General features: G+C 37.1%; 1 protein-coding gene across 4 annotated transcripts in view; it reads right to left on the bottom strand.

Annotated features, from left to right (window-relative positions):
- The window catches only part of LOC306878374 (growth factor receptor-bound protein 10-like), a 104,902-nt gene that overhangs the window by 57,437 nt on the left and 33,575 nt on the right, over nucleotides 1-13,890 (bottom strand). For 2 of the 4 annotated variants that reach the window (XM_079430691.1, XM_079430692.1), the window contains exons 2-3: nucleotides 12,999-13,112; nucleotides 2,252-2,345 (exon numbers count right to left, since the gene is read on the bottom strand). In XM_079430691.1, coding sequence (XP_079286817.1) covers nucleotides 2,252-2,345; nucleotides 12,999-13,049 — 145 coding nt within the window. In that variant the 5' untranslated portion in view covers nucleotides 13,050-13,112. Of the gene's footprint in view, nucleotides 1-2,251; nucleotides 2,349-12,998; nucleotides 13,113-13,890 lie in introns of all 4 variants that reach the window. The other 2 variants (XM_079430689.1, XM_079430690.1) reach the window with 1 other exon arrangement.

Below are 13,890 nucleotides of genomic sequence, written 5' to 3'. Positions count from 1 at the left end.
GACCATTAAAGTTAGTCCACGACAAAACTGTTAACAGCTCAACAAACTTGAAGCCGATGTAAAATCCATGAAAGGAAATTTTTCATCTCACATGTCCTTCCTGCAAAATTCCTAATGAGAAGATATGCCATATGAATTGAAAAGTGGCCACAACTTTAGAGTGTGCTTTTGCTCGGGATAGCTAAAGTAACAGAAAGGTACAGAGAAAATGGTTTACTGATGGTATTGCATACACTATATGTGGGTTAAAGGGACAGTTCACCCGAAAACTAAATTCTGTCAACATTTACTCACCCTCATTACAAAACTCTTTGGTTACCAAAATTCTTTAAAATATCCTTTTTGTCATTCCACAGAAGAAAGGAAGCTATAAAGGTTTGAAAGACAGGGTAAGTAAATGACATAAATTTCATTTCTAAATGCCGTGTTCATGTCCTAAACGGCTTTCTTGCAATAAGCAGTTTTTTTGGTGTGCATGTAAAAGTAGTCAAAGAGAGAATGATGGGTAAAAATTCCCCTGGCAGTCCAAGAGCAGAGTGTGAGTAGAGAGAGGGTAAATCTGGAAAAACAATAATGGGGATCAGGGCCTGTTCTTGGGAAACATCAATCTAATCAGAGTTTCATATACCTCACCTTCCATAATCTTATAAGCCCCATCCGCCCACCACACTAAAACCTCTCTTTCTTCTAAAGAATGCAATGCCCTGGATATTGCTGCCCAAGGGTCCATCAGAACCATGCGGTGTAGGAGATGCACTGACCTCAACAAAGAAATACCTTGAAAAACTCTGCAGTGGTCCGATCCAGCCTTTCAGTTTCAAGCCCAGAACTAGTAAATATCTCAATTAAACTGATAGTCCATTTAGTATGAAAGCTCGTACTAAAAACTGCATGACTGCATGCAGAACACAAAATCTTATATACATACAAATCATGCATTTTTAATAAAACCTAAGCTGAATAACACTTATAGTTGATAATGTAACTTCATTGCCATTCAGTTTTGAATGCTCCTTTCATGAGAGAGGATAAATAACCCCAGAAAGCAAAACATTTACTTAGACCCATCAAATATAATCCATTTGAGCTAAAAGCCTACAATGTCACATTTCAACAAAGCACCTCAGTTTCAGTAAACTTCATAAGCCAGTTAACTTCATAACAAATAATAGAGTGTGGGCTTTAACTCGATTAAAAGATTATAAGAATGTGAGAAGTTTTAGCTGTAAAATCATAGCCGTAAACGTTGCATGGGATTTCGACACAGCAATGAATATTTCTGGCCTCAATCTGAGATCAGACGTACAAATGCTTCTCATCTATTCTTAGCTGCATTCCGACATCCCAAAATAAGACCTTTGTTGTCACAGTTTGTTGTTTTCAATGGAGTGTGAAAACTGCAGGGTCAAAGAACAGACATGGGAACAAACTAGTTTGTTTCATTCATTCATTTAGTTGTGATAAGAGTGTTTATATAAAACTCTGAATAAACTTTATTAAACAGTGTTAAAAATCCACAAATCAACAGAATATATATATATGTGTATGTATGTATGTATGTATGTAACTGTGTTCGACAAACACCACTCAGCAAATGAAATACTAAGGGCCTTTAAATGATCAGAGCCAATAGTTTAGTGTAGTCACAGCTGTGAGGATTTTTTTGCCGCACTCTGAGAAGTCCTAAATGAAAAATTTCTGCTCCATTTACCTCAATGACAACATCATATTTTCAGAAGAAAACAAAACTTCAGGCTCTACCTCCCATGCTGAGGCGATATTGTGCTTAAATCTCATGCTCCAAATATTATGCCTCTGTATTTTTGTATGGCACAATTAGGTTGGAGGCTTAATGAGTGGCACCCTGTGTCTTTACAAATCAAGCCTTTGAACTGCTGGAGTGTTTACAGCGGAAGAGCCCTGAATATAGATCTCAGTTTGAACTTAATGAGCAAGTCTCCAACAATAAAAGGCGTCTACGACAGATAGCCTCCACCCAAGTCCAAGTGTGTGAGACAGATAGTCCCCGCCCATAATCAAGTATGCACAAACATACTCACTTATTAATTGTGAGAGTTATTAAACTAGAAACAATTCTGCACAAAACGCTTTACCTCTGTTTTGGATATTAAGACAAAACACCATAACCACAAAAAAAACAAAAAAAACACTGTCATTACAAACATTGGAGCCAGGGTATCTTATTTTAAGAAATTTATGAAGTGTGCATGCAAATTATTAGTTCACGTACCTTGATGGCTGGGTGAATTCCGATTGGTTGACTGCTGAAAACCTGGTCCAATCAAATCTGCCTGTCTGTGATTGGCAGCTCGGTCTACATTATCCTGCTGAGACAGAAGCCAATAAAGTGGTCATGCTAAAAGCATTTTTTGACATTAGTCACACCACTCTCTCTCTTTCTCACACGCACACACACACACACAAAGACACACTTTTTATTTTCCATGAAGGAATATATCAGTTTAAGTCTGACAAGAACAAGCCTGTAAAATAGGCGATCCCTCCAAAATGTTGTCTAGGAATTTCATCATACTGTAAATCAGTATTTTTTCCCAGTGAAAGATCTAAAAGCTACATTTAGCAGTTATATACATATCTTAAATTACATACAATGTTCTTATCTTCTCATCTGAATTTCTTGTTTTAAGCATTTTTATTTATTTATTTACAGAGGTTTATGTTTCAAAAAAGAACAAAAAAATAAATATAGTCACTAAAAACAAGTTTCATTATATAATACAATTGTAAATAAATTAATAACCTTTTTACTAGAAAACAAGACCATGTCTGATGCGTGTTATGGTACAATGCATGTTCACATGCATAAAATTCTCCCATCTGTTTTCAGGAATGAACTTCTATGAAGCAATTGCTCAATCTGTGATGAAAGAGAAGTGAGGAGGCCCTCTCCTTGTCCTCAGAAGCCCCCCTGCCGTATTCGGGGAGGGTCACAGCCGTGTTTACAGGCTATGAGAAAAACAGCACCGTCCAGACGCGGCTCTGCCATGTGATCAGCTGAAACTGTGCCATTGTATTCACGGAACAAGATCTAAAGAGACTGGCAGCTGGGAGCCACGTTCTCTGTGTGTAAACTACAGGTGGCAACTCGATTCAAAAACTCATTCCTTTCCAAAACAGAGCCTCTCTGCTGTCTCACCAGAGGGGAACACTTTGAACTCTTGGATGTCATACAGAAACAAAAAGCTGGGTTTGAGCGCAGTAGGATCAAGGATTGTGGCATATCTCTTTCAGCGCTGATTAGAGCTTTCACAGCACGAGCTGGGAACAGAATGTCCTGCGGCCCTCTTGTATTTGGAGATGATTCTCAGAGTGAGACTGCAAAACCCAGAATCTGGCAGTGATGTGGCTGCAGAGCGTCAGTAGTTTTATGGCTTCTGAATCGTACATACAATGTTCCAGAACCAGAGCAAGATTGTTTTGTTTTCTTATGTAAATGTAAAGATGCCGCACACATGCAGCCGTGCTGCACATCATTTTGTTGAATGATACCAAATGCAAAAGGAACTGGTGTGTTGACATTTTTGGTCAAACACATTTAAATGCTGATGAACATCTAGATATCATTTATTGTCAGCATTTTTCATGATGAAACTACATTCAAAGAATTTGGGACCCTATGTGACTCCTGCCTGAAGGAAATCATCTGCCACATTGTCAGAAATGAACTTTTCCATAAAGGGACAATATTTGCCCATTGTGATTGATACCTTTTTAAAGATCATTGTTATAATTATTAAATGTGTCTGTGTTGCCTTTTATGCCAAATGCTTAGATTTACCAAATACTTCAATCAGAAAACTAGACTGTTACAAATAATATTTCATTAAAAAAAATTGAACAAATAGAACAAAAGCTACATCTGATATGGCATTTATGTAGCATATGTGTATTAACACAGACTGTTTAAAAAGCTGCTCAGTGGTGGCATACATGTATTTACAAGACAGTTGTATAAATGTAATATAAATGTTATGTATGAAAAATAAAAAGTTTGTATTATAACAACAATCAGTATCAATTATTAATTTCCACACCTCTTCTCAACAAACTATACGATTTGAGGCATCCAAAGGGCAATGTAAGATGAGTTTAAAGCTTTTTTTCCCAAAGTGTGAGGAAATAGTGATGCTTGCCAAACACCACTCTTTAGAATAATTTGATTATTTATTTATTTACTTTTTTTTTTTTTTTTTACAGTAATGTGTTATTGGTTTTATTCCCAGAAGACATTTAGTGTGGTTGACTACTTTATGGGTACTGCTGCCAAGTGACATTGTTGGAAATTTGCTGCTAGTTTACGCAATTCTGAATCTGTCTATCATACTAGTTTTTCCTAAAAACTGTGACTTAGGGTTTTTTAATGTTGACAGTGGCATTTTACCAAATGTTGTTGAAAGTGTCATCCACGAGAATAAAAATAATATAAACAAATAAATAATATTTGCAACATGGAATTCAACAGTTTAAAGCAGAATCTCCCGTTTATTTAGCAAAATAATTAATTTATAAATGTTATATTCCCATGTACACCACATCTCAAGTCTTTGTTCTTCAAATTTATTCTCCATAATATTCACGCACTTTTTAATTCCTGATGCTTCAACAGAATGTGTATGAAAATATTTTTTTATTTTTTTATTTTTATTTCTAGTTGGATTCAGCACTGATTTATCAGATCGGCTTGGAGCCAACAGCCTATCTAGTCTGTTCTGTGCGAATTTTGTTTATACATATATTGCTTTGTAGGCCTATCATATGGTCAGTTGAAGTTTTGAACCAGAAAGGACTTCTAGTCTCTTCTTGTGGTCTCCTGCAGTCTTATAATTAATCTAAAAGCAATGCGTCTGGACATTAGCATTAAAAGTCTGAAATTTTCTTAAGGGCAGAAAGACTGTTTATGTGAGCATGTGTGGGGTTTCTAGCTAGCCGAGTGTGACTGATCCGTTCTAAGTTCAAGCCATACTTGTACTGAGGGAAGCCACAGTGGTTCTGTCTGACTGAACTCAGCAGAAGGCCCAGACAGAGCTAAGACTTCTAATATCACGCTTTAAGTTTTTTTCTGGGACCATAATCTATAGGTCCGTGTTGCCTCTTTGCTGACTTTACAGAACTTTTTCAGAGATCTTGGGAAAGTTGATCAGTTTAAACAAGAAATGAAAATCTGAGTAATATTAGATGTTATACAAACCAGTTTATAACAAGGACCATTTTATAAAAGCTAATTCTATGGATAGGGTTTGATTTTTATTTAAACAAACATATGAAGGTCAAATAATGCTTGTAAAAAATCTTTCATAATTTACATTTTACATTTAGCAGACGCTTTTATCCAAAGCGACTTACATTGCATTAATTTTTTCAGCTCTTGCTTTCCCTGGGAATCGAACCCATGACCTTGGCGTTGCTAGTGCCATGCTCTACTATTATTTATATATATATATATATATATATATATATATATATATATATATATATATATAAATATTCTTTCATAATTTAGTTTTGTTACTTTTCAAAATACCATTTATTTATACTACCCGGATTCCGGAAATTTTGGGACTTTTTTTAAACTTGAATAAAATGAAACCTAAAAGACTTTCAAGTCAAATGAGTCAATATTGTATTCACAATAGAACACAGATAACATAACAAATGTTTAAACTGGGACATTTTTTAATTTAATGCACAAAATGAGCTCATTTCAAATTTGATGCCTGCTACAGGTCTCAAAGTGGTTGGGACGGGGGCATGTTTACCATGGCGTAGCATGGTAGACATGGTAGACATGGTAGACATGGGGGAAGTCGTGGCCTAATGGTTAGAGAGTTGGCCTTGTAATCTAAAGGTTGCGGGTTCGAGTCTCCGGCCGGCAGGAATTGTAGGTGGGGGGAGTGAATGTCCAGCGCTCTCTCCACCCTCAATACCACGACTGAGGTGCCCTTGAGCAAGGCACCGAACCCCCAACTGCTCCCCGGGCGCTGCAGCATAAAATGGCTGCCCACTGCTCCGGGTGTGTGTTCACGGTGTGTGTGTGTTCACTGCTGTGAGTGTGCACTTTGGATGGGTTAAATGCAGAGCACGAATTCCGAGTATGGGTCACCATACTTGGCTGAATGTCAGTTCACTTCATCTCCTCTTCTTTTCAAAACAGTTTGAAGATGTCTGGACATTGAGGTTATGAGTTTCTGCAATTTTGGTGTTGGAATTTGGTCCCATTCTTGCCTTATGATTCCAGCTGCTGAAGAGTTTGTGGTCGTCTTTGACGTATTTTTCGTTTAATGATGCGCCAAATGTTCTCTATAGGTGAAAGATCTGGACTGCAGGCAGGCCAATTCAGCACCGGGACTCTTCTGCTACGAAGCCATACTGTTGTAATAGCTGCAGTATGTGGTTTTGCATTGTCCTGCTGAAATACACAAGGCCTTCCCTGAAATACATGTTGTCTGGAGGGGAGCATATGTTGCTCTAAAACCTTTATATATCTTTCAGCATTCATAGTGCCTTCCAAAACATGCAAGCGGCCCATACCGTATGCATTTATGCACCCCCATACCATCAGAGATGCTGGCTTTTGAACTGAATTCTGATGACACACTGGAAGGTCTCCCTCTTCTTTAGCCCAGAGGACACGCCGTCCGTAATTTCCAACAAGAATGTCAAATTTGGACTTGTCTTACCATAGAACACTTTTCCACTTTGACACAGTCCATTTTAAATGAGCCTTGGCCCATAGGACACTACGGCGCTTCTGGACCATGTTCACATATGGCTTCCTTTTTGCATGATAGAGCTTTAGTTGGCATCTGCAGATGGCACGGCGGATTGTGTTTACCGATTGTGGTTTCTGGAAGTATTTCTGGGCCCATTTAGTAATGTCAATGACAGAATCATGGCGATGAGTGATGCAGTGTCGTCTGAGGGCCCGAAGACCACGGGCATCCAATAAAGGTCTTCGGCCTTGTCCCTGACGCAAAGAGATTTCTCCAGTTTCTCTGAAACTTTTGATGATGTTATGCACTGTAGATGATGAGATTTGCAAAGCCTTTGCAATTTGAAGTTGAGGAACGTTGTTTTTAAAGTATTCCACAATCTTTTTATGCACTCTTTCACAGATTGGAGAGCCTCTGCCCATCTTTACTTCTTAGAGACTCTCCAAGACATCCCTTTTATGTTACAGACCTGATGCCAATTAACTTAATTAGTTGTAGATCTTCTCCCAGCTGAATCTTTTCAAAATGTCTTGCTTTTTCAGCCCTTTGTTGCTCCCGTGCCAACTTTTTTGAGATCTGTAGCAGGCATCAAATTTGAAATGAGCTCATTTAGTGGATAATTTTTTTTTTTATTTCTCAGTTTAAACATTTCTTATGTTATCTATGTTCTATTGTGAATAAAATATTGGCTCATGTGATTTGAAAGTCTTTTAGTTTTCATTTTATTCAAATTTAAAAAATGTCAGTAATACAGTATATCAGTTTTTACATTATGACTGTTCACCACAAGCAACAATTTGCTGAAAATAAAGTTTGGGTACTTGGTTATCAAGAAGAATTCTGTTTAAGTGAAGAACATTTTTATTTAAAATATAAGTGATGTGTGTAGAATGAATGAATGAATGAATGAATGAAATACAGTACTAGGTAAATGTCACCTTTTGAGATCAAGGCTATATTAGACAAAAAAAAAAAAGAATAAGAAAAGAAACCTGCAATCACACACATCTCGCAAGGAGTGTTTTAAGGGAACTATTCAAGGGAGCTGTGGTTAATTTATCCCCAAACACGCATGCGATGTAAAGTCATAACCCTCCACGTGCTGTCGTACATAGATCAAGTTTCTGCTAACAGGTGGATGCAATATATATCAATGAGGTGTTTATTAAGGTTCATAAATCTCTTACTATACAAACCAGACTTGATTTAACCTACTTGTGCTATGTGTATACTCTAAACCACAGGGTTCCTAACCAAATTTAAACATGGCTTTGTTAAGCATTTAGAGTGCTGACTTGGTTATCCTTCAGATCAGCTGTACTAATATAATGCTTAAGGTACAAAAGGTGACATTGCAGTCCTGCTTATCCTCAGATGGTCAAGCTACTGTGAATTCCTCTGGCAGGACGGATTACACTGTGAAAACAGAGCCACATTCATAAAGTATTTCCTTTTACTCACAGCAATTGGTCTGTTAGGTGTATAGATTGTGGCATAAATATTGAATAAATATTTAAAAGGAATTTTATTTTATTTTATTTTATTTTAATGTTCGTGAAGCAAATCTCTTATGCCCATTTAGCCTGCATATATTTAATAATAAAAAAAAACATTAATATTGTACAATATTACTTCATTTTCAAAAGTTTTCTATTTTAATATATTTTAAATGTCATTTATGGAATTGCATAGCTTCATTCATGTCACATGATCCTTAAGGAATCTCGCTGATTTAATGCTTAGAAAAGGGTTCCTTATTATCAATGATGAAAAGAGAATTTATTTTGGGTGGAAACTGTGCTATATTGTTTTTTAATGATTCTCTGGTAAATAAAGACCAATTCTCTCTATTAACTAACAATTAACTACAACTTTTGCCTTTGCTGCTTATTAATAGTTAGTAAGGTAGTTGTTAAGTTTATGTATGGGATAGGATTAAGGGATATAAAATGCAGAATAAGGCATTGATATGTGCTTTATAAGTACTAATAAATAACCAAAATGCTAGTAATATGCCTGCTAAGTTAATACTGAGAGTTGGTCCCTTAACTAAAATGTTAACATACAAATTTTACTATGGGGATTTTATATATGTTATAAAATTACATCTTCATCTATTCAGAGAATGTACGTACTGAATGTGAAAATTACATATGGACTTACATGTAACATATATGACAATATCAGTCTTGATATAAGACAATATATTTCATATATTACATTTCTGTATGGGATGAGCCAGACACACTAGATCCTCAAAGTACTTCTACTTCAATTCAGAGAAAGCATCTGGAAGTGTCTGGATGTAAAAAACATAAAAGAACTTGATACAGAATCCTCAAGTTCTTAGAAATACCAAGAAAAGGAAAATTGACTTCCAGGAACAAGGAAACATATGTTGTCTTGATTCACTCTGAAAACAGCTATAAAACTTGAGGCGAATAATTTACAGCTCTGAAAATACCAATACGCTCCAACAACAGGCACTTTAATGGCTAAAGCAATATGAGAAAAAAGCCAATATGGCTGGTAAGCTAATGACAAACCCACATTTCTGGAGCAGTTCATCTTCAACTGGCAAACGTAATGTTCCTCCGACCAAAAACATCATCTTAGACTAAGCTAAGAAAACATGAGCATATGCCAAACATGCATACTTTTACCATTCACAGAAAATGTACGAGTTCTCACTTGAAATTCAAAAGATGTATTGCCTCCCAATTTACAGTTTGCTTGGCATTCTACATATCAATTCAATTTACCAGCCTACGTGATTTATTAGGTTATTATATCAAGGCCTCTTTAATTATGGACGCGCATGAAAAGTGAGTAAATTAGTGTAACGCTCGCTTAGCTACACATTTTTATTCAATTGAAGTTCACGCTTAATGAAGATCTGAAAGTAGGGGCTTACACATTCAGGGCAATTCAAACATTAGCTCATCATCTTAATTGAGAGCACAAAGGCGAGAGGCGCAGCTCAATAAAAGCCAGTTCAGCAGTTCTTTTAAAACAGTAGTTAGGGAGCTCTCCTCGAAGTGCTGTGGCAGGCCTCCAGTCTCCCTTCATTAGCCAAGCCTGGAGCCCGGCCCAGAATCCCACTTACTTACCAGACTCACACAGGCACAGACAGATGCTGCGGGCGGATTCATTTTATTTACCACTATCTAAAAGCCTCTACCATTCCTCCTCCTCCTCCCAAATGCATTGAAAATGCTTAGAGGTGTAGTCTGTCGAATCCTCTTTAGCATATAAGTTTCTTCAGCTATGGGTACTTGAGACCAAATGGGCTTTCCTAAACTCTCTTAAAATACTCTTTTCAAACTCTAGATTATTTAACAATGTCCACTTTTGGACATACATGCATCATAGGCAAATTGTGTCATTTTTGTTTTATTTTCCCTACTGGCCCATCATGAACAAATTTCTCAAAACACTTCAGTTGTGGTAAAATTTATGCAGGTGTGAATTACATTTTAAATATGTTTGCTATATTTCTGTATTCTAAATTTATTAGAATGTATATATAAAAAAAATTAACAAATCACAAATTATAAATTAGTCAAATTAGTGATATTCACATTCATTTTCCTGCTTTCTTCACACATCACGTCTCATATTTCATCACAAGCATGATCTTCACTGACATTGACTGAACAATTACACAAAACAACTTTTTAGAGTCAAAATTGTTGATTGTGGTGGATATTACTTTAAAAATGGGGCAGTCAAACTCATGCCTCTTTTTATATTAAATATTGACTGGTCCATGTCTGAGACAAGGATAAAAAAAAGTCTGCAAATGAAAGGCAAAAAATAGCAAAAATAAATGGAATTCTTTCAGGATCATTATCATCAAAGGCTGTGTGGTTCTGTTTTGGGCAAAAAACTCCCTGCCCAGATCTGTAAAACAGAACAGAACCAACATACTGTAAATGTAGCAGATATCATTAATGTTCTTAATGATAATTTAATGTAGCAACAAAATTCAAGATAAAGGAATCTGATTCAACAAAGAATATCAGAAGGCCATGTCCTGATTGTGGACGAAAGGAGGAGCTGGGGATGGAGAAGGGTAATTTGCTTATGAGCAATGTGATAAGCTGCTGAATAATACTGAATGCACATTATATAGTTTGGTATTCCTGTATTGTAGGAAGACGCAGATTAGCTGATGCAAGCTTGACTGACATGACCTGCTAAAACTAATGCTACACTTGGTTTGTTAAAAAAAAAAGAGGGAAAAAAAAGGAAAAAATATTTTTTAAAGTGATAAAAAACTGCCAATAAATATAAAAGTAGCGAGTTGTACAGTAAAACAATACATTTTTGATATTGTATTTAAAACATGCACATGCATTCTTTGACAAGCATAATGAAATGGACACGCTAATTTCACATCAGAGTGTCTGGGTATTTTGCATTAAGAAGTCCTCTAGGGAAAACAGTGGGTGTCCCAAAGGAAGACATGCCTAATAATCAAGCTGTACCAATACCAGATCTCCACGGGGCGATATACCTGATTGATATTTCCCAGCTGGTGACCCATACTCAGAATTCGTGCTCTGCATTTAACCCATCCAACGTGCACACACACAGCAGTGAACACACACACACCGTGAACACACACCCGGAGCAGTGGGCAGCCATTTATGCTGCGGCGCCCGGGGAGCTGTTGGGGGTTCGATGCCTTGCTCAAGGGCACCTCAGTCGTGGTATTGAGGGTGGAGAGAGCGCTGGACATTCACTCCCCCCACCTACAATCCCTGCCGGCCCGAGACTCGAACCCGCAACCTTTGGATTACAAGTCCGACTCTCTAACCATTAGGCCACGACTTCCTCACATGTGAATCCAATGTGTTCAGCCCAAAGGAATGCACACTGATGCAATGGCCATTCACTGTAACCCCATCTTCATTCAGGCTTACTGTGCATTCACACCGCCGGCGGCGAGAGCGTCAAAATTCGCCCTGGCCGCCCTGACTGAGACGCTGTAGAAAAGATTCGTGGACGCGCTGACGCTCTGACGTAGATCGTATGCTCGTCTTGTATTTAAAGGAGCCGCAAAAGAAACAAGTAGGTTGAGCCAATGAAAAGCCATTTGTGTGGTGTGGATTTGTGTTCATGGTTAAGTGCTAGTCTAATTTCAACATTATAGGAGGCATTTACTAGCCTTGGTCTTTAATTAACATTAATTTGTGTGCAGCCTACATTACAAACTGTCCAGATTGAAGTGTAGCCTTAATGTAATTGGTCAAATCGGTGTTGTTTTGAGCAAATAAATTGCATTCCCGCTGAAAAACAAACGTTGTAGCGGGAAAATGTACCCTATAATTTTTATTTATTTATCTCCCTGTACACAAACAGGGACACGTCAAATATTATCGGGAAACCCGCCACAGCAATAACTAATCTCTCTTCCATTTTGCATGGGAACTAATGTGGTCGGAACCAAAGTTTACAGAACTGCGTTCTCTGGAACCCTCTCAAGCGGAGGACTTCTACATTCCGATTGGTTGCCGCCCAACCGCGTCATAGCTCATTACCATAAAGTTGACCTGATTTCAACTCTCCTCGACGCTCTCACCGTCCAAGACTCGCCGCGCCGCTCTCGCCGGAGCTCGCCGCCGGCTCTCATTGAAAATGAATGACTTCCGGCCGCTTTGACGCTCTCGCCGCCGGCGGTGTGAACGCACAGTTAGACTCTAAATCTACTGCTCAGGTCAGGTACTTTACACTCAAAATACACAGAAGCCCTACCTCTCACATGCTCTCAGAAACCATACAAAAACTTAAACTAAAGTAGGTGAACTATCAGTTTTTACAGTACACAATAAAATAATAAACCATCAGAAAAGAAGATAGAAGGCATTAATGTATATAAATCAATAAATTAATAAATAAACATTAAATTACAATTTGTGCATTAAATATCATGAAGAAATGGATCCATAAAATGTTGTGACAATATTCATAATATAGTACAGCCTCTCATAACTTAAATGCATGGATATATTCCAGATCAAAAAAGGGCAGTTTTAAACAAAATGCCCAAAACTGACTGGTACTGCAAGAAATTTTTTTTTTGTATGGCAAAAAATCTATGTAATCTGGCTGGCTTTTCCAGTTTATGTTTTAAGGCAAGAACATATTGTATAGTGGTTTTGGAACAAAAATATCTTACAAAGACAATAACAATGTAGAGGCTGGGTAAACAGTGTGATAGGAAAAGAACAAAACAAATACCTGGTAATTTGGATGGTGTAGAAAATAATCCGGACATCCGGCCACAGCCATGATACAAGCTTTGTAATGTCTCTCTCGGATATCACATCCACCTCAGATAGATGAGGAAAGAGTCTGAAATTAAACCAAAACAAAAATGTTACATCAAATGTTTCTTCAAGGTAAAAAAAAGGCAATCTCTTTCTTAGTTGAGTCTAAGTGGCTACTACCAATATAGCACAGAGCACTTCTTAACCCAAATAGTTCCACAGGGTCAGTAAACAACATAAGAATAAGAGGAGGTAAATACAGAATCCGAGCTGACCAACAACTACGCAGAGATGGTGTATGAAACACTCTCTAGATTGTCTTCTTACAATTCAAGGCACTTGGAAAGCAGCTTTACTTGCAATGTGAGGAGAGAAGGAAGATGTTAAACAAACAGATCATACGGAGCTCCAAATAGTGAACATTTCCACTGAGACCAAAATGATATATTTTCACTCATATAATGGTACCTTATTTTCAGAGGGTAAGATTATATAGTCTAGAAAACTTAAACATACGCATTTATTTTGCTGCTTCACCATTTTGAAACAGAAAAAAAATAAGGAACAACTAGAGTTCACATTAAAAAATGTGCACTTTTTCAGACCCATTCACATCAAGGATGATAACTATAGCTATAAACTTTAAATAATTGTGCTAGTTCTATGAGAATAGATCTATACAACAGCTTCAATAACAAAGTCATAGAGGAACAATATCAGTGGAATCCCTTTCAGGAGGATTTTTTTTTTTTTCAGTTGATAAAATCATAAAATCATTGAGAACTATCAGAATCCATCTGGATTTAAAGAGCTCAAATATTTCAAGCAGCAGGTGACATAACTCTTTTAATAAACAGAACACC

The sequence above is a fragment of the Barbus barbus genome (genome assembly GCF_936440315.1).
Source record: "Barbus barbus genome assembly, chromosome: 12".
Classification (NCBI taxonomy): domain Eukaryota; kingdom Metazoa; phylum Chordata; class Actinopteri; order Cypriniformes; family Cyprinidae; genus Barbus; species Barbus barbus.
Note: the sequence above shows the minus strand (reverse complement) of the source record. Positions and strands in the feature narration are given on the sequence as shown.